At 35.4% G+C, this 20,890-nt stretch overlaps 1 protein-coding gene across 2 annotated transcripts in view; it reads left to right on the plus strand.

Moving 5' to 3' along the window:
• LOC108752364 (LIM domain only protein 3-like) overlaps positions 1–20,890 on the plus strand; it is a 117,425-nt gene that overhangs the window by 92,160 nt on the left and 4,375 nt on the right. For both annotated transcript variants that reach the window (XM_018493164.1, XM_018493165.1), the window contains one exon: positions 10,890–11,046. In XM_018493164.1, coding sequence (XP_018348666.1) covers positions 10,890–11,046 — 157 coding nt within the window. The remainder of the gene's footprint in view (positions 1–10,889; positions 11,047–20,890) is intronic.

The raw sequence follows: 20,890 nt of genomic DNA on the forward strand, positions 1-20,890 counted from the left end.
AACTACGATTGTTTTTTGAGATATCCAATAAATTACAGATCCTCTAATAAGAGTCACGAAATAACATTAAGATTAGATTGACGATGCCACTTTTCAGCAAAAACAGTACAATTGTAGTAGTGAACACAGTCATGTTATATTTAAAATGATACGACTGTGATAATATACAACGGCAGTTACATTACATCCATTATTTTGCTGAGAAATGGCATCGGTTAAAATTGGGGGTCCTTATTTCGTGTCTCTTATTAGAGAGTCTCTATAATAAATCACAAAAACTTGCGTATTCAAAAATTTCCTCAAAAAATTACAACAAAAGAAATTCCATAATTTTTTAAGCGAAAACTCTCTTTATCGGATTTGCATGTCTTGTATTCCTTGTAATTATCGCAAATAAAAAAAAAATAGGCATTCTAGAATTAAGTAATGTATCGCACGAATTTTTCTATTCTATCTTTAATATCCAAGAGCTGCGACATTGTCGTTACAGTCTGATGTGTTTTTTAATCAGTCAATATTACGCGACGCTATTCTCAACCGTGCGAGATGCAGAGCGACGCGATTTAACGGCTCTCCTCGACTCAACCCTTTTGCCGTAAGTAACAAAGGAACAACGGCGAGTCCCACCGCGGTATCTGCGACCCATCGCTGTCTTAATTTCCTTCGTAATCTACGATATTAATATGGCTTAGGGTCGGCCGACGCGCGTAATTTCGCGCCGCGTAGAAATTAATAGAAAGACGAATGTTCCTCCCGCGTGCTTTACGGTTGAACGCTCGGCCGGAATGGTTAATAGCGACGATTTCTACACGTTTCCTTGCTCGCTTTGCGAAAATGTGCCCTGCGACTAGCATAGAAGTAAACTCCACATCTTCCAGACAAAGTTTCGGCTTAGTCGTGGGATAATCCATTGGACAGTAATACATTATAATATATATTTATTATCCAAATAATTGTATCAGATTGCTTCTCACCCTGATAAAGTAAACTGCAATGTTCACGTTAACATTTAACGACGTATCAAAACAGAGATAACTCGCAAACCGCGTAGCTTCTTTGAAAAAAATACATAGATGATTCAATAATATTATTCAATTTTTAACATAATTATCAGTTATTAATCGCAAGCTACATTCTATATATTTAGTAAACTATACATAGAAGGACATACATTTATCAGCATTTTTCTTAAACTTGAAACGCAACTTTAAATTTTAGTTTGAAAATCAAAAATATATTCTTTATTCAACAAATTAATATAATACAGAATTGGCTAAATATGCAATCAAATTAATGGATATCGAGTATATTTACTAAGCAATCAAGTGATTAGTAATTGTGGTTATTAAATAATTAGTAATATATCATAGTTAATAAATAATGAAAATAAAATCATAGCTAAATTAATACTCGGTCTTGTGATTAAATTATTAATCGTTAAACAGAAACTGATTATATCTTATGATCGATTCAAGAATTTAAAATATTAGAAATATTTATACAAGTATAACTCGCGCCGTACGTTTATTAATCAATTTCCCCGCTCCGAAAAAATTTTTTCAAGACTTTAGTTAAATTTTTACAATGATACAAACAGATAAAATTAACGGCATTTTGCCCGAATTTTCATTAACAACAAAATATCGTGCTTCGTACACAGTCAATATCAAAGTGTGCAATATCAAAATATGCAATGATAATCCAATCTCTTAAATTAAATAATATTTTATTATTTTTAACACGTATGTCAAAATGCAAATAAATCCATTTCTATTTCAAAATAAATGTCTATATTAACATGTGCACTTAGTAAATAATAAACAAAATTTGAGTCAAATTTTACATATATTTTCTTAAGTTAAATTGTGTAACCCCATTATTTTAGTTAAATTAACGACATATTATTTAAATAGGAATAGTGAAAATTGAGTAATTTACAGGGATGAAAAGAGTAAGTAACGCAGTGTGATGGTGTGTGTTACTTTTTATAATAATAATTTGGTAATGACGTTGCAATTTTTTATGACGGTAACGATAACGAACTAAAAACTGAGGTTCGGAAAGAGTCATTTTTTTAAAAGTTACTTATCACCATCACGCATTCTCTTTATATAAACTCATTACTTGTAACGAGTAAAAATAACGAGTCAAAAAATAACAAATAATAATTTACTTTTTTCATTAAATAATGCGTAATAATAACAAGTTACTATACAAAAGTAACTTTCCCAATCTTAGCTTTTGAAAGAGCGATTTTGCTGAAGAATCTAAAAATTTGACTAGATACAAATCTGAAAAATAATTTTGCTGTATCATCAAAATAATTAGATAGAATGACAAAACTGATTGCTAAATAAAATATCAAAACATTTCGCGGCATTGCTCATCATATTTAAGATTCCTGCAAAATTATTTTGATAGTAAAGTAAAATTATTTTTAGAGATTATCTATATATTTAGTGAAATTTTTAGATTCTTTAGCAAAATTGCTCTTTCAAAATTGCATTCTTGAAATTTGACATTATGAATTTAACAGTATGTAAGCAAGCAAGCAACGTGCAACGTTGAGGCTGCGATTCATCAGAATTCCGCCTTGTTGAAAATGACACGCACAAGATATTCTCCCCGGCGAATCTTGTTCGAACGTCGCCTCGCGCGCGATAGCGACGCGGAAGTCCTCGGCATCCGTCCATCGTTCGCGCATGCGATCGCGAATCGCACGTCGGACAATGAGACGTGATTCGAGACGGCGCGCCCTGCCGCTTTGTGTTATCGAGTGGCATTCCGACACGCTTCTGGAGTGACATTTAGATAGCGACGTCAACTGTCTGCGGAGCAAATCCGTCGTGGAAGCGAAGGCTCTCCTCCTCGTACTTCCCCGGAAACCTGACGGCGAGAGCCCTCGCCACCGGAGCGAGCGAATTCACTGCTGATCGAATTAGCGCGCCACGGTTCCCCGATACCCTGACAGTCTGAATTAATTAACAGGAGAACGCGCTAGGTAAGCAGCCATTATCGCAACAAAGTACGCGCTGCCGCTGAGCGAGAGGTAACTGTTCAATGATGCAATCATAAATGTCAACTGATGGGCGACATGAGTTTTCAATCACTGATTTATGAAGAAAATAATTCAATTGACTAACATTATGAACTCTCTATGTTATGACTTTAAATATTTTATATTTAAGTCATAGTGATAATTATATACGGAAAGAATGGTTTGCTGTTAGTAATCTAAAAATTTACCTATATAAATCTGAAAATAATTTTGTTAGATCATCAAAATATAAATATACAGGACGCAGGTTGCTAGAATGTCAAAACTTTTTGCAGCATTGCTTACATAATATTTTCAACAAAACTATTTTCAGATCTGTATCTAGCTATAAATTTTTAGATACTTCAGAAATTTGTTCTTTCCGTGTAACAAATAAAAATAATATATGATTACAGCTATATTTTATTAATAATATATAAGATATAATAGAAAAGCGAAAAATGGTTGACAAGTTCAGTTATTACAGAATCTTCTACCTAGCATTTGTTTGCTTTTCGACAGAGAGAGAGAGAGAGAGAGAGAGAGAGAGAGAGAGAGAGAGAGAGACAAGGCATCAAGATGAATAAAGAATATCCTCTGCATTAGGTAGCGATATAAATCCCGGGTAGTCGCGCACGGCGAGAATTTTGCATCTCAGCGCGACGTCTTGACTCCATTAACTTCACACTTAGCGGCACCTTAGAAAGCCCGTTGCCGTCGGGAGATCTGATTAGGGGTTCGAGTCTCTGCTAAACGCGTTAGTCTCGGCTGCGAGGCTTCGCGCAAGAGGACGGAGGCGCGGCACCATCAGGTGTTAGAGAGTGGCGACCCCGGGAGTAGGCATGAGGGGATGAGAGGGCGGTTGTTGGTGTCTGTCTCTTCATAGTTTGATGCAAATTGAGTACGAGCACCACCAACTACCAGCAGTATAGACATTTTCCTGGCTTTCTCTCCCTCCTGTCTATCTATATATAGACAACACACACCTATATATACCTATCTGCCTCGATCTAGACACATTCTCTCTCTCTCTCTCTCTCTCTCTCTCCCTCTTCTCCCCCCTCCCCTCCCTTTCTCACTCTCTCCTTCTTTGTTCTTGGAGAAGACTTCGCGATCGAGTACAGTACGGAATTCATTCCACGCGACCCTCTTCGACTTCAAGCAAACCTCCACTTCTCCCTCCGATCTTGACTACCACCAAAGTGTTACCGTTTGGGGTTTCCCGTTCCATGTTGCGGAGCTCGCACTGTTTGCCGACGAATCTCGGAGGCTTTCTCTCGACTTAGCAGCGACAAGAGAAACGCGTTGCGTTTCAATCATTTAACAGTTTGGCCAACAAGTCTTTTGACAATTTATTTTTAAAAATAATTTCATTAAAGATGTGCGTGTCACATTTAAAAAACATTATTAAAAATATAAAAATTTCATAAATTGTTATATTATTATATTTCACTATTTGTGTAAAACTTGAGTACAATTCTCTTGGTTTGAAAGTTATTTAATTTTTTGTTTGTCTTGATTTTTATGTATATACTTATTTGCAAATTTGATGGGAAAGCAGTATTACAAACTAAATTAATCTTTATATACTAATAAAATTCTAATAAATGTGCAAAAGTTCATTTAGATTCGCTCACTTGTTTAAAACTTATTTATCTAAAATGACAGCAAAATCTGATCATTTTATTGCACAAAGGCTACGATAAAAAAAAACATAAGACAGTAAGTAGTAAGCGAATCAGTTGATCACAGTAGAGAAGGCAATGACATAAAATAGCAAATCCAAAATGTTGATTCGCATAATGCCTTATCGTATTATTGATGACTTGAGATTTTGTGTGACAAAACCTTTATCATAATAAACGCGAAAACAAACACCAATAATTTTCGAAGTGCTACATATATTTAATAGCAAATAAATTGAAACGGGCACTTGTAAGATGGTAGCATCAAGAAAATTCGCATATAAATTGAAACTTTCAGATAAGTCAATTTATTTGTTTTGTTTTTTGCAATTGATTTAAACATTTATGACTCAAATTTTTTAGCTAATATTGGCTTTCTTTGGTTAATTTTTTGGCTGATACTTTTAACTAATATTGCACACCTTAACATTGTACAAAGATTAGAATTTTTTACGCGCGTGTGGTGTGTTATATAAAGCAGCCCTATTATATTTCATTCTATAAATTCCAACATGGAAGCTATTCCTGCTCGTACTTTAATTCAATGAAATCTATAATAACCGATATCACCGTCAAATATCTCATTCACCTGGGTCATGAAATATATCCCATAGACTGATGATGTTATTTATATCTATCAGTCATTTAAATATAATAATTACTATATAATTAAACTACTGCCCCTGTTTCTCCTAATCCATATCGAATGTAAATAAAAAAGTTCTTTTGAACATGTATGTTTGATCTTTGCTTCGCCAGGATACGTAAACGGACACAAAGCTCTGAAAACGACCGGCGATACTAATGTCTCGAACGTTTAGCGTTGCAGATTACAGAAACAGCGTTTATCGGGGAAATATAGCGCGTATCTAGACGCGAAATCACGACACCATTATAAAGGATCGTTCTTTCCTGTCGCTTCGACAAAATTCCCCCATCCCTCGCTCCTCTCGCACCTACGCTCAGTAATGTTCCTTTTTATGGTACATGATTCGAAGCTGCCCCCAGGATCGATTTTGTTCCGTAGCACGGTACTTATCGTACCCCGTTACGAGGACGCATTGCTTTTTATGGTGGTTACATGTTCCGATCGCACATTGTGTATGTGTGTGTGTGTGGCCTCTCCTTCTCGCTTCTTCTTCGTCCTCCTCTATTCCTTTTATTCCTACAAAATGAAATGTCTGTACCCTGTCAAAAATCGCATTGCCGAAACGTACGATAGATTATCTAATGCGGATTATTCGTAGAAGAAATCGGAGGAGGACGATTCTAAGTTGAAGCTTCATATTTTAAAGATGCATTGAACTTTTTTCACGAGATAAACGGATCATTCAGTGTAATTAATTCAAGCACTTAATTGAATAGACGCAATCGATAACGAATGCTAAACTTGTACGTACGAAATCGTTAATATACCTCGGATACCCGACAGTGTGTCCTAATTTCACTGAACAAAGGGGAGCGTATTTATATATTACGATTAACCCACACTCGACTATCGATCGAGACATCGCAGATTTACGTGCTGATCAGGCAGATATTTTAAGTTCAATTATGCCGTCGCCAATCAAACTAAATATAAAATCGTCGCTTGCTATTTTCGATCAAGTTTCTAACATAGACTCTGATGCATTCGTATAACACTTCGTATTTATATTTCTGAATCAACGACGGGCTAGCGAAAATCTTTAACGGCGATGAACAAAATCGGTGAGTTTATATGCCAAACGAGATAACTAATACGATTTACGAAATTAAATACTCCGTTTTGGAACTATAATCAGTAAACCTATATTTACAGCAGAATCAATAATCTCTATATCAATAATCTTGAATGTCCTATAACCTCTCATCTTTATATTTCCAAATCAACGACGAATAGCAAAAATCTTTAACGTGATGAACAAAATCAAAGCTATGTACAAAACGATGCAACTAATACGACGTATGCGTAATCGAATACTCTGTTTTGAAACTGTAATCGCAGTAAACCTGTGTTGATTATAGCAAAAGCTTATAATAGAATCTGTATCAATAATAATCTCTCTGATGCAGTCTTAACTCCTCATAACTAATATGATTGTCGATCAAATACTTTGTTTTGAAGCCGTAATCGATAAGCTATTTACAGCAGTCTGTAACAAGAACTTCAATCAACTCAAATTTGTTTTCATTTACAGTGAGCATCATAAATGTCTGTCGGTTACTGTAATATTATACAATAGATAGTTTTGGAAAAAATACTTTTGCCAGATATTTCATCAAAATTGTCACAGCTAGACACAGAAATAAACTTCGAAGAAACTACAATTCTACACAACAAACTACAATTTTACACAATCACATTGTACATTCATCACTTTATATCAAATCAAATTTTATATGTAAAATAGGCATGCCTGTTTCGCGACTTGCGTGCATTGATTTCGTCGACGTACAAATTGCTCAGCGGCCGCGAAGACGCGTCGCTGAGTCCACCGGAAAAAATGCAGATTCTACCGGATACGTCGTAAAATCTCATTACGATTTCATGGTTCTCGAAAGGAGACGTCGGCCGAGCGGCTCGTTTCGAATGCTACAAATGTGCCGCGCGCGCTCGTTCAGGTGGCTCGAGTAGGTGCTGAAAAAAATCACGTCTGCATTTACATAAGCGCCGGTATAAACCACTCGACAGAGAAATCCCGACATAAAACCGAAACAGGATCTCATGCGCGGGACAGCACATCCGTTGAATACGCAATGGCCGTATGTAGCCGGATGTACCCTTCTACCACTTCCTTACCGAAAAAATGCTTTTATTATTCAGCAGCGAATTACGAATGCGAAGGTATAGAGGTTTCACTCCCGACATTTGCACTGATGTGGAGTTTACACGGCTCATCGACGGCTCTTTGACAGAAAGTCGTTCGTTTCGTTGAGAAGCATTGCCAGTATCGAGGTGCGCTTTTTTTTTCCAAGCTATACGTTTCAGATCCAACAGTAAGCGGCGCGCAGTTTATATAATTAAAAGATTTTAGTTGGAAAGAACGGTTTCGTTATAACAGTTTTGAAGTGTCTAAAAATTCAGCTAAATCTAAAAATAATTTTGTTAGGAGAACAGAAATATGTTAATAAAAAAAATGTAACATTGACATAGTTTGTAAGCAAATTGTAAAAGTATATTTTCTCAGAAAAATTAATATTTATGACATATTAAATTAACATAAATATTTTATTCATTTCTCTTTAAATTTATATTTTAAACTGCATTATTTCACTTACTCATAAATTACGTTATTTTGACATTAAAAAATAAACACCAATGATAAAATAATACGTTAAAAATTCAACACAAAGTTTTAATAAAGATGTGTGTGTATGTGTGTGTGAGAGAGAGAGAGAATGAACTATTTTTAACATAAATATGTTTCTCACTGTCTCGCGATCGTACTGAACCTATCTCTACTTATATTACACATAGCGGTCTAAATTAATTTATAAAATTTAAAAACTTTTTAAATCAATTAGTGATTACGGTCGCAATATTATATGACAAATTTTCGTGTACATTATATTACATTTGAAACAAACGTATAACTTATCGAAAATTGTCTCAACTGCAAATACAAACTCAGGATATATTCCTTTTATTGGATCGTTAAGAGTTTAAAAAATAGCATAAAATCAAAGATAATGTAGCAATATCCGAAGTCTTATAAGAAATAAAGACGAGAGAAGATTCTCGCCGAATGGTCTACATTAATGATATCCAAGGGATTCGACGTGTCCCAAAGAGGACTGGAAGTTCCGCGAGACTCTTCTAAGACAAATCGCGCGAACACGCCTGTCATATCGCACGATCGATACGCGGTATGTATAACGTCCGGAGAGTGATGTGCCCGGCGCCTGACGGGAATTTTCAAGCCCCCGTGGATCCTAGCAAAACGATTTTCGTGTCCCTCGTGGATCTCCGATCCATTGTGACGCGGTGGAAGCGCCGGCCGTTCTTACGAGCCCCCTTTCATGGCTCTTTAGCATTTCCGGCGTAACGTCCTTTATACGGACGCCTTCTCCCCCAAAAGAACGCAGTAGAGAAAAAATTGACTTTTAAACCGGCAATAAAAACGAAAAATGTGAAATCTTTGATTTTAAAGGCCCCGCCAGCCCGCCCGCCCCTTCGCGAGAGCGACAGTTGGTCGATGCGTATAACCCTCGGTGGCAACCTTATTTCTCTGATATCGCAAACCGAGCACGTTCGGTACCTCGCCGCCATCCCGAAATCCGCGTGCAGCGGTATGTATATCGTGTCGGATTACTCCAAAATCCCGGACTTTTATACGCTGAATTTTAAAATACACTCTTCGGTGCCGTCTCTCGGATTTTATTCGTTGACATTCGAGAATGGACAGACGTCAAACTTGTACATGATCTGCTAAAGGATTTTTTGTCGTATCAGACGACATTGTTTAACCCCTTCAGACCTTGCGTGACATTATACGTGCACATGAAATTTAAAGACATTATCCATTGAAATTATTTAATCATCTGAGATATACATAATAATGTATATATGTTGAGAAAAAAGTCAAACTTTTAATTTAAAACATTAATTGTTTAGTATATGAATTACTTATTAAGGTGCTCTTAAATTGAATTAGACAAAAAACTTCTTTTAACATGGTTTCAATAAAATCAGGTCTGAAAGGATAAATACCTTATCAATAAAGAAGAAAGTTAGAATTTGTAAAGGGAAAGAAGAAAGTAAGAATGTGGGAGAAGTGCAGAGATTTCCAATCGCGGGTAATCTGAGTACGATGTCTGGGAATCGACTGAAAATTTACATTTAAGAGTCTTGAGAGACGCCGGAAAAAGTGGATAAGGGGCGGCGTTTCGCTGCTTGTTTTTATTTTCTAGCAATTTCCTCGGCGGAGCAAAAACGGAAAGTGACCTTAAAAGAAATTAGCACTTTACCGCTCTACCGATTTCGTGTAAGTCGTAAACGGAATTTCTTCTCGTTCCTTCGCCACTTCTGAATTGTGAATCAATACGATAATGTATATCTTCGTTTATTCGCTATTTCCTCTTGGCTTTTTTAACATGATGATAATTTTACCAAGATTGTGCATTCTCGATCCAAAATAATGTAGTTGAAGGATTTGCGTTAAATTTAACACGTTTTACATGTCTCAAATGGCTCATTCATTTTTTGTGATAATTTAACCCTCCTTTTACAACCTGAGTCTTTTTTGGTATAAACAAAATTTCATTTTTAAATTTTTTCCCCATTTTTGCTTAAATTCAAATTTTTATTAAATAAACATTTTAATGTTTGTGTTAAAACTTTGGTAATATAATAGAGATGTTGAAAAGTAATCTTGAATTTTTTCAGAACATTTTTTTGGAACAGTAAAACAAATAGACTGAGCAAAAAAGATCCAGATTGCAGATGAAATAATTATACAAATATTATGTAAAAAATTAACATATTATAACACATTAACACAGCAAATTGTGAAATCATATTTCTTCTTTATAAAATATTAAACTAACACATGTAAACAATTATAATTCAAAATTAAGACTGAATAAGATTAAATCAATTAAGAGAAATAATCTATTTTCGGTCAAAGCGGATCTTAATGCTTAAATATGTATTTCGATGAATTTATATATACATATATATATATATATATATATATATATATATATAAATATATCCAATTCTTCTGCAAATGGCGAAATCTTTTTCAGTTTTGTTGATGATTTTAAAACTAAATAAGATTTCGACGAACGATTTGCAGAATTGAATAAATATATAAATTGATACAGAAATATTGTGCTTAAGCACTAGATTCACTTTGACCACAAATCAAATTATTTATCTTACCTGATTAAAACACATTTAATTCATTTATCTTAAAATTTATGTTTTAAAATATATAATTTTCCTACTACTGTTCACTCATTAATAAATTATGTTATTTTAATATCTAAAAAATATCGAATATCAATTTAATACAAAATATTCAAATAAAACAATCATATTATATTAAATTAATCTCAAATATTATTGTAAAAATTTAACGTATTATATTTTAACAAAGACCGATTTTGACACAAGTATAAAATGTTTTTTTTACTATGCAACATAACAATTGTAACATGACAAAATTATTTTCTGATTGCAGATTTTGCGTGGGCGACAGATTTTATCTCTGTGATAACAAGATCCTCTGCGAGTACGATTACGAGGAGAGGCTGGTTTTTGCCAATATGGCCTTGCATCCTCCGCCTAGCGCGACTTTGGCACACATCAAGAGACAAGTGACCCATCTTCAGCCGCCGGTAAAACAATTTGCATTTGTTTCTATTATCTGCGAAACTTGCACACAACGATAGGACGAGTTGTAGAGGTTTACATTGTTATAGAGAGTACATGTCTATCGATCAACAGACATATTTTCGTTACGAGATAACTTTATGTAAAATACAATAGAGCGCATCGTGGAATCTCCTTTCTGGACCCTGGCCATCGGGTTTCAAACTCGCAAGGTTTCGAACTCCTTAAGGCGCAACCCCTTAAGGCGGGTTAAAGTGGCAGGTCGCCTGTCCTGACCCTCTCGACAACAAAGGACTCCCCCGAGGGCTTCAGCTATGCTTTATCATCCTACCATCGTCTTACAAGTTAGGATATCGCGTGTCCTTATTAATTAAGCTCTGCCCGTTAAGCAAGCTTCGTCGCATGCCTTAACGATTCGCTCCTACTTCGCTCGGAAGCGTGCAAAAGAATTTACTCTTCACGAAGATCGTTAGACTTCTGAAAGCTATTTCATAAAACTATAAGATCATTGAAACATTTTCTTATAACAGCGAATTTTTTATTAACTGAAAAAATAACTGAAGAACTTTTATGGCGCGAGAAAATAATCTTGAATTTCCTATCGATTTTGAAGCAAGTGTAACAAGATTTAAAAGAACATTAAAAAAGTAGAAAAACGTTGCAAATAAATTTTTCTTTTTGAAAAATTGTGAAAAGATATACACGCTAGGCAAAATGTTTTGTTCTGTGAATCAAAATTTTACTATAACAAAAATTTCGTTGAAATATACAACCAAACAAACATTTTTAGTTATAATGTACCAAAGAAAATTGTAATTTTATGCAAACTAAATTATTTACTTAGTATAAACAAATATTTTTGTTAGTTACAATGCAGAGAAATTATTTTGGAAAAGCAATTAAATTTTTTGTTATACAAATAAAATATTTGATTACTATTTAAAAATGCTTCAATTAAACAGTTTTGCTGAGGACACTAAAGTTTTTCTTAGTGCATAATGTACTTAATTATGTAATTAAAGTGAAAATATAAAAACTATGATAATAAGGGACAAATTACAAGCACGAAGGAGAGAGGCGAGTTTCACGAGTAGAAACGTCCAGAATTATGAACTCATCGGCGTTAAGCTTGTTGGGATTAAGTCTTCTTGATTATCCTAAGGCAACAGCGTTGCTTCGAAACAATATCTTAAGCTCCTGCCGCACGAAGGACCACGTCCTACTCGACCTTAGGAGCCTATCCATTTAATCCGGGTGCCGTCTTGCAAGGATTTCACCGTCTTCCTTGCACAATAACTTGTCACGTATTCTAATTCGCGATATTTACTTAGAAGTAATGATCAAAATAATACTAATATAGATGGAAAAGGACTATTTTATTATTATACTATTAGAACTCGTTATTATATTCCATTTATGTCCAAAATAATCAATAAAAATCTATAAGCAAAGAATGATTTTGATGAAGTATCTAAAATTTAGCTACATAACGGATCTAAAAATAATTTTGTTGGACCATCAAAATAATTATGTACACTATTAGAGATCAAAAGAAGCATTGGTAATTTAATTCCTTGAACTGAAAATAACATTTTGTCATTTTTAACTTTCATGTGTGTCAAGATATAAATCAATTAATCAATCTATTTTTCTAGTTAGGTTTAAAGTAAGCTCATAGTTATGTATACACTTAATAAATGAACTAAAAAAATCTGAATCAAATTTAATACATTTTCTTGAGTCAAATTGTTAACTTCATTGTTTTAAATTAATGGCATATTGAATAGGAGCAGTAGCGACCTATAGAAATGATTAAAAACTCAACTTGGGTATAATTTAACATTATAAATTTAACAGTTTAGGATTATCAAACATGATGAGCAATACTACAAAAAATCTTGACATTCCAGCAATTAGTTTGATCGACTTAACAATTATTTTGATAGTTTAATAAAATTATTTTGAGATTTATGTCTAACTAAATTTTTTAATACAGCAAAGCCATCCTTTCTATATAAAAGACACGAACCTTTTTATTTATTTTTATGTAAACGAATTATGTAGAACGAATTTCTCTCACAAAAATTAAGTTGTTAAACGCGTCATCGACAATCACTGCTAATAATATCACTCGCCGTCATCTCCCTTATTAGAAAATCGTTAACAAGCTATGCTAAAGTGTTTGTCGCGAGAGTTTGAATCTTCTGAACGCCTCTTAGAAGCGGTCTAATACCATAGATGCTCGTCGCACATTCGAATCGTACGCATGCACAGAATAACGAGGGCCCCACCTCGATGATATCAAGCTCGATAACATGTACTACTTATAATATGCAAATTCGCTACCCTTAACCGCCCTCGTGAGCGAGCTGCGTGTAATTCAGGGGTTGGTAACCCTTGCGACTCTATTCGTGGGTCGTGCGTACGGGAGTGTGAGCACGTCGCTTATAATATTTAAAGAACTATCGACTCACGTAAATGTAAGAGTATACATTACTAGAGTTAAATCTACAGTGTCAAATTTAAGTCACCACTGCTCCTACTCAATATATCGTATTATTTTACATTAAAACATTGAACAAATTTGATATTACATAATGTTAACATTTAATATGACGCTCTATATAGTGCAGCCGGTAGTGACTTAAACAAATTTAGCACCTGTATCCTGTAAACATTTTTCAGAAAGCCTCAGGCGCGCGCAAATCTACCTCGACGAGATCGGACGTGACGTCTCGCGTCTCAAAATTCGTGAACTCGTCAATTCTCGAACGGTATAAGAGACGTGTCGCTTTAATTAATACGAGATATTTTTTATTGCCCGACACGGGGAAATCGATGCTGTTGTTTTTTTCCCTCGTGTAAATTTCTGGTACCGTCAATCGGAAAAAATTGGCACGTCCGCGGTGTATTCCGCGATATTGCGCGATCCAGCAGCTTTCACACGCAATATCGATTCGCTCGGAGGGTTTACGGGTTATAAATGACCGGTGTGCGAAATAACGGGATGGCAGACTAATGCCAATAATCGGCGTGGCATGCTAATGTCGTCTGCGCATCTATTACGCTAAAGCCTGATGGATCCCTCTTGACATCTCGTTCCTGGAGCGTGAATATCTTCGATCGCGGAGAACACTCAAGATATCTGCTAGTTAGCCTGAGGGTCGTTTCACATTTTGCATCTAAATAAGAGGAATTAACACGTGTATTGCAACACTCTTTTTTGTCTCAGATAGAAATAACGTCGCAAATATGATCGTGCACAAATAAATGACTGAAGTGAAACGTCAATACGCGAGTTTAGATCAATTAAGATATTTCTTATAGTACTAATACGATAAGAAAGAAATTCTAAAAGAAAAAAATGTTTGGCTCTCGTTAGACGTTTAACGCTGATAAAATACAAGAACGAAACTAAGAGCAGCTATAAAGCATGCAAGAGGAAGAGAGACAGAAGATGGAGATATAAAGAGAGAAAGGCGTTAAGATTCTTAAAAACCGCGAAGAGGGTGCTCGTCCTGGAGGCAGCTGCCACCCTTGTACTCTTCTTAAGCCGCGGCGAAGTACCGTCGACGGATGGTGGAAGGAAGGAAGGAAGGGAAGGTAGGAAGGTAGTTTTTTCTGATTGCCTGAGAACAGACAGCTGTCCCAATCTTTCTCAGCCGCCCTGGGAGAATCCACCGCGCTTTTGGCGAATAATGCCACGGAGAATGTTGCTTACGAATAACTCGAGTATGCCTGATCTAGGGTGAATCGAGAGAGGGAGTCGAGGGAGTGAAAGGAAGTGGCGAGACTGGACCGCCTTCAGCCGTCAGCATCGACAATCGAGTTGTCTCGATAGAGAGACGGATGACGGATCGTTTCCGATATCTTGGTCGACCTATTGAAACTTTATCGTACGTTGGAATGCGAGTTTTATGCAAAGGGGTTGCTTCAAAATCGATAGTTTTTTTATTGTTAAACGACGCTGCGAGACGCTCCATTTAAGCGTAATTAATAACTTCATCCGAATATTAAAAAGTTTACTTTTTGATATCCAGAAATAATTCCGGGATAAAGAAGTTGAGAAGCTCGTATCTTTAGAAGAAAGTCAATTAAAGAAAAAACGCCGTTGCTCCGCAAATAGTAACGACGGCGAAAAGACTCATTGGAGTTTTAGCTCCGTTTCCCGACGAGGAGCTTCGATCGAGCCGCGTAATCTCATCCTCCTTAGAGACAAGTGTAACGCGCTTAAAAATTGGCGAGAACTTTTATTTCGGTCTAATTTTCCCCTTGGGACTCGGCGGAGAACGGCAGGGAGAGGACTGAAAGGGGAAACATAGCGGGGAATATAGACACGGGGGTAAGAACGAGAAAGAGAAAGACACGACGAGAGTTTGGAACGATTATCTGAGTTTTAAAACAAACTCTCGAGTGTCTGCGAAGTCCTTCGCGAATCAGGAGGACCGAGGTGCCAGAAGGAGGCCGAAGGGAGACTGCGACGAGAGAAAAGAGGGGGGGGGGGTTACGGAGGTGAGATAATATGCTAATGCCAAGACGGAAGGTACATGGGAATTTAAGAGGATCAATGTGCGCAGTACGAGATTCGTACGGGGAATGAGGTATTACAACGTCCTCTATATTGCTTCCAGGCGATTAGATCCTTGAAAGTTCGTTGAACGCAGGCGGCTAATTTCGACAAAATTAAACTTTCGATTTAACGTCGCTTTTATTAGAACTGAGTGTTCAATATCCGTTTGTTCAGGGATGAAGTAAACGCGTGACAGACGTATCGAACTTGAAAACGAAGATTAAAGATTCCGTATTACATAGCTTAAGAAAATGTTCGATATCTATTTCGTTTACCATTTTTTTAACAATACGTATAAAAAAATCATATCAGATAAATATTTAAAAATTAACGAAACGATCGAATTAATATGACAAACTTTTGAAATAAAGAGAATGGATATTCCGTTATTAAAGGATTTTTAATCTTTCGGTGTCACAACTGTGTGGCACATACTCGATATTACTTTTACTTTGCTGTACTATAACATTTTTTATTAAACTTTTGACTTCCAAACGGAGTGAGCTGTTCGCCTAAAAAATGATCTTTTTAGATTAATACATAATTTATAATAGATAATTTTTAAGAATTGTTCTAATTGATTTTTAAAAAAGTTATAAATTTTTGAGATAAATAAATGCGTCACTACACAATTTTCAAAAAGACATAACTTATTTATTTGAGACAAGCCATTCGCTCCTCTTGGAAATATATTTTATAATTTAAAAAGTTAATTTTCATTTGCACTCTAAAAAAAATTAATATCAATTTAACATTTAATATTGTAAAACTATTGTTATATATAATATATAATAATTAGTGTATAGAACTATTAATCATTATTTCGTATTATAATTATAGTTTAAAAGATATTTTATATCGATATAAATAAAAATAAATATATGACATATTGTATTATATTTACGCATTGATGTGTTTATTTATATATTTTAATATAATTGTTAACATCATAAACACGTTATTATACAAAAAATTATTTGGGATTAACCGCTCGTCCCACTTGATAACTTATGTCTGAGAAATTAACATGAGAATCAAACAAAAGGTTAATGAAAGATAATATATTTTCCTTTTATCGTTATATTTTTCTCTATATGTTTATTTTTATGCACCATTTTTTATAATATCCAGGTTAGATACGTGACAAAACGATATAAGTGGCACCGAAGAGATAATTATATTGCGTAAACAGTGCGCGTGTATTTTTACACAATTGTACAATGTCCATTATCGGTATTGCGTTAATTATACGGAATTGATTTAAAATAGTTGCTTCGATATGAATGAAACACTTACTGATCGATATAACGTATGCATTAGAATACCCGAATAGAATGTGTCAGAATAGGATATGATACCATTAATAATAATTAATGTAGCGCACGGTTAATCCCTCGAAATGTAGCGTTTAGCGAAATGGACGCGCATCATCGTAATGCAGTACTATACAGAGCCACGAGCGTATTCCCACACTGAACAAAGCCATTAGTCCATCATTAATCCTTCATTGTAGATACTCTATCGTTGTACATGCGAATATGATCTGTTTAGAATTACAGGGATGTCATAAAATTACACAAAATGAATATATTCTATCTGTAATTAATTTTCAAATATATTAAAGAATCAAGGAATTTTACCGCTCGAAAGAGGATTTATTACGGTATTCTCTAACCATCATAGTCAAGATGTTTTCTAAGCCTAACAAGTTTCAGAATGGCCTAATCGAACGCCGATCGATCAGCCGATTAGATTGCCTCTTGGTCAACGTAGCGTAAGCTGTGTCGTGACAGAAAGACAGAGAGAAAGCAAGAGAGAGAGAGAGAGAGAGAGAGCGCACAAAGAAAAGGGAGACAGACGGAGGCACGTACATACGAACCCTCTCCCGCGCGTGTACACGTCGTTCTTGTTAACGAGCGCATTATTAGGTGCACCGTGCTTGGCTGAATTTCACGTAAAGCCTCCGCGCGGCCCCTTATACAACGCGCGCGCTGAGAAAGCTCGCATGGGAAAGCCCGGCTTGCAAGCTTATGCGAGATTATGAGTTTAGTTGGGAAACAACTCCGAGAGCTATGCGCTACGTGGCCGAGCTTACTTTTATAACGATTATTACCGACGAGTGTATGGACCCGTCGCGAGGGATCGACCACGCGATCTCGACATCGAAGTAATGAGACACGCAGCAAATTTTAACGCAGCACTTGATATTACAGGTGCTTGGCAATAATAAATATATACGAGAAATATATACGAAAGAAAATTTAATAAAATGTCCAATGTCAAATTAAAAATACTAATTATATGAAAAATTAGATTTTGGCGAAATGAGATAGTTTTCACATATAAGATAAACTTAGGTAAGATGGTCATGATATAGACACAACGCAATACTAGATAATTTTTGAGCTATGTTATATCAGAGGTGTATGACTTGTGCTGACAGAATACCTTTGACACACCACAACTCAAAAACTATCTATTATTATGTCTTGTGTTTTTGACATTTTTTGTTCACCACATTATAAGCTGCAGTGAGTGTAAAAAGTATTCTTACAGATGATATTTTTGTACAAATAAATCCTATTAATGAAAAATAAGCATTACTAATAATTCATTAATAATGAATACAATAGATAGTATGTTCCTTAAAATTACTATAAAAATAAAGAAATATAATAATTTAAATATACTTCTTAGTATGAAGAATAATGATACTTTACTGTACAAAAAGTATTCGTATACTTTTTTTAATTTGGATAACATACTAATTTAATATTTTATAGATTAATTGTTGATACAAATCATAGCCCGCAATCTTCAATTTGATTTCATTGATTGCATTAAGTTTCGCGTGGTTAGTGAAATAGATTTCAATTCTTCTCGTATTCAATGATTTTTGAATCTTCTTGGTTAGAAGAGAATATGTTTTAATTATTATTTTTCTTTAGGTAAAATAATTCTGAAAAGTATATAATCTATTCTACTACATTATTAAAAATTATTGGTTAATTTATACAAATTGCAATTAATTTTCTACAAATAAGATCTGTTTTAGAAGATATTTCTCCTGTACGAATACTTTTTTATATTCACTGTACATTATGTACAAAAATTCATTCATTTGACTAGATCCCAATTTTTCATATTTTTACAATGTGGAATTCTTTACTTAAAATTAAATAAAAGAATCTATAGATGTAATTGACACGTGTGATTTTTCTCACGGCAACCTTACATTAATTTTTTTATAAGAAAAAAAGCTAAATAAATTTCTTTCCTCCCTACAAGAGAGAGAGAATCAGGTACGGGAACGGCCGTACCGGGCTAACGACCCGCCAGTAAATTCCGCTTCTAAACGCTCCCGGAGCGATTAACGATGTCTTGCCTAATTCTCATCTCGTGCCGAAGGTCGGGCTCGCCTGCTCTACGGCACCGAACGTGCACGGGTGGGTGGCGCTAATTTTTGCGCGTAAGAAAAGCCGCGCCGCGCGGAGGAACGGGAGGAGCCGCGCACCTGGCCGTTTTCCCATCCACGGGAGATCAACGGACAAATGACACGCGATTCCCTACAAGCGCCCTCGCGATGGCGATGCTCCGCATTTACCGTCAGTTACAAACTACCCGGCCCCGCTCTACCCACCCTCGCGCCGGGTCACGATTAATGTCTTATTCGCGCGTGCGAGGTCTCCTCGAGAGAAAGAGAGAGAGAGGGAGAGGAAAGAAAAAACCGGGAGGTTACAGCGGGAGATGAGAATAAACGCGAAAAAAAAAAGCTGCTCAGCTATCTGGAACTATCTGGAGCATGATATTACGTCGTCGAAATTATTTTGCTCTATGAAATTTCTGATAGTTACAAGAATCCACATACAACAGAGGTTCTCCAAGGGATGTCCTAAGAATGTACAGAGGGATGTCCCTCGAAGAACTGTGTCATGTGTAAACGTTTTGAAAGAGACGTACTTGACTTCAAAGAGAACTCACATAGAATCCTATCTAGTATCTATTTACATACCAAATCTCGCAACGCGCGTGCCGTTTGATTACGACGTCGGCAGTAAATCCACAGCGCGGTAATTCCTCCTCTGGCAATTGTAGATAAAACTTGAATAAGTCATAGACTTAATTTAACCCACAGCAGCGTTCAACGGTGGTCTGGAGCCTTCCACGGAGATTTCTTAATTACGAGCAAGACCCTCTAAGACAAGAGAACGAGGATAGGAAGAGATAGGAAGAGAAAGTATACCGAAAGACGAAAGCGTAAAGCAAGGGAGAGAAAGAGACGGAAATTCTGCTGATGGCCGTAGGGAAAAGGGTTCTCACGGCAACGAGATTTAAGAATCCTTCCTAAGGAAAAAGAATCGCCCCCATCGCGAAGACAGATGATAAAGCATTTCTTTAGCGATACTTTGTCATTTTTATCATAATTATTTACGAGATAATTACTCCGCAACCGCACCCTGTGCCGGCTACACTTTCTTGCGTTTTAAAAACGAGAAAAATGCTTTATTAAGACACTTCGGAGATAATACCTTTCACAAGGTCCGGTAACAGATCTGCCCTCTTTCGTTCTATGCTTTTATTGCATACAGCAAGAGACAAAAGCGAAGTATTTAAAACAGGAGAAAGAGATAGGAACATATTAAAAAAATAAATATATTTATCATAATCCTCTTTGTAGACGGACGGTTCCGTTTGAAACTATACTCTTTTTTATTTTGTAAACTATTTGCTCGATTTTTATGAAACTTGGCCTATGGGATAATTTGATAAAGCTTTATTCAAATTCAGATCAAAAATAAAAAATTCAAAATAGTGGATCCAATATGGACAGACACACAATTTAAAAAACAATTTAATTATTATTAAACTCGGTTTTAGAGAATTTTTTATTGCAAAGTGTCATCAAGTTTCAATTTGAAGCTTATCAGTGCTATACGCAAAATAGTTAGAATTGATTTTCAAACTAATTTTAGATTCTAAACACTGAGAAAAAGAATTTTGTTAATTTAACAAGCCAGTACCTTTAACCGGTGATTGATAAATATGTGACAATGTTGTTGTTGTGATTGTTGCTAGTCTGCTATACCAATTATTAGTATACAGAAGCAAACTATATAGAATCTAATCTATCTTTTGGATAAACTTTAGGCTCGTTTACATAGAATTCGTAAATGATCGTGAAGTCTTAAGTCGTAGGAAACCGACCAAGTACAATCTAATATAGAAAGAATACTTGATTAGAATTGGTCAATTTCTTATGATTTAAGACCTTGCAATTG

The sequence above is a fragment of the Trachymyrmex septentrionalis genome, unplaced genomic scaffold (genome assembly GCF_001594115.1).
Source record: "Trachymyrmex septentrionalis isolate Tsep2-gDNA-1 unplaced genomic scaffold, Tsep1.0 scaffold6, whole genome shotgun sequence".
In the NCBI taxonomy this organism is placed as follows: domain Eukaryota; kingdom Metazoa; phylum Arthropoda; class Insecta; order Hymenoptera; family Formicidae; genus Trachymyrmex; species Trachymyrmex septentrionalis.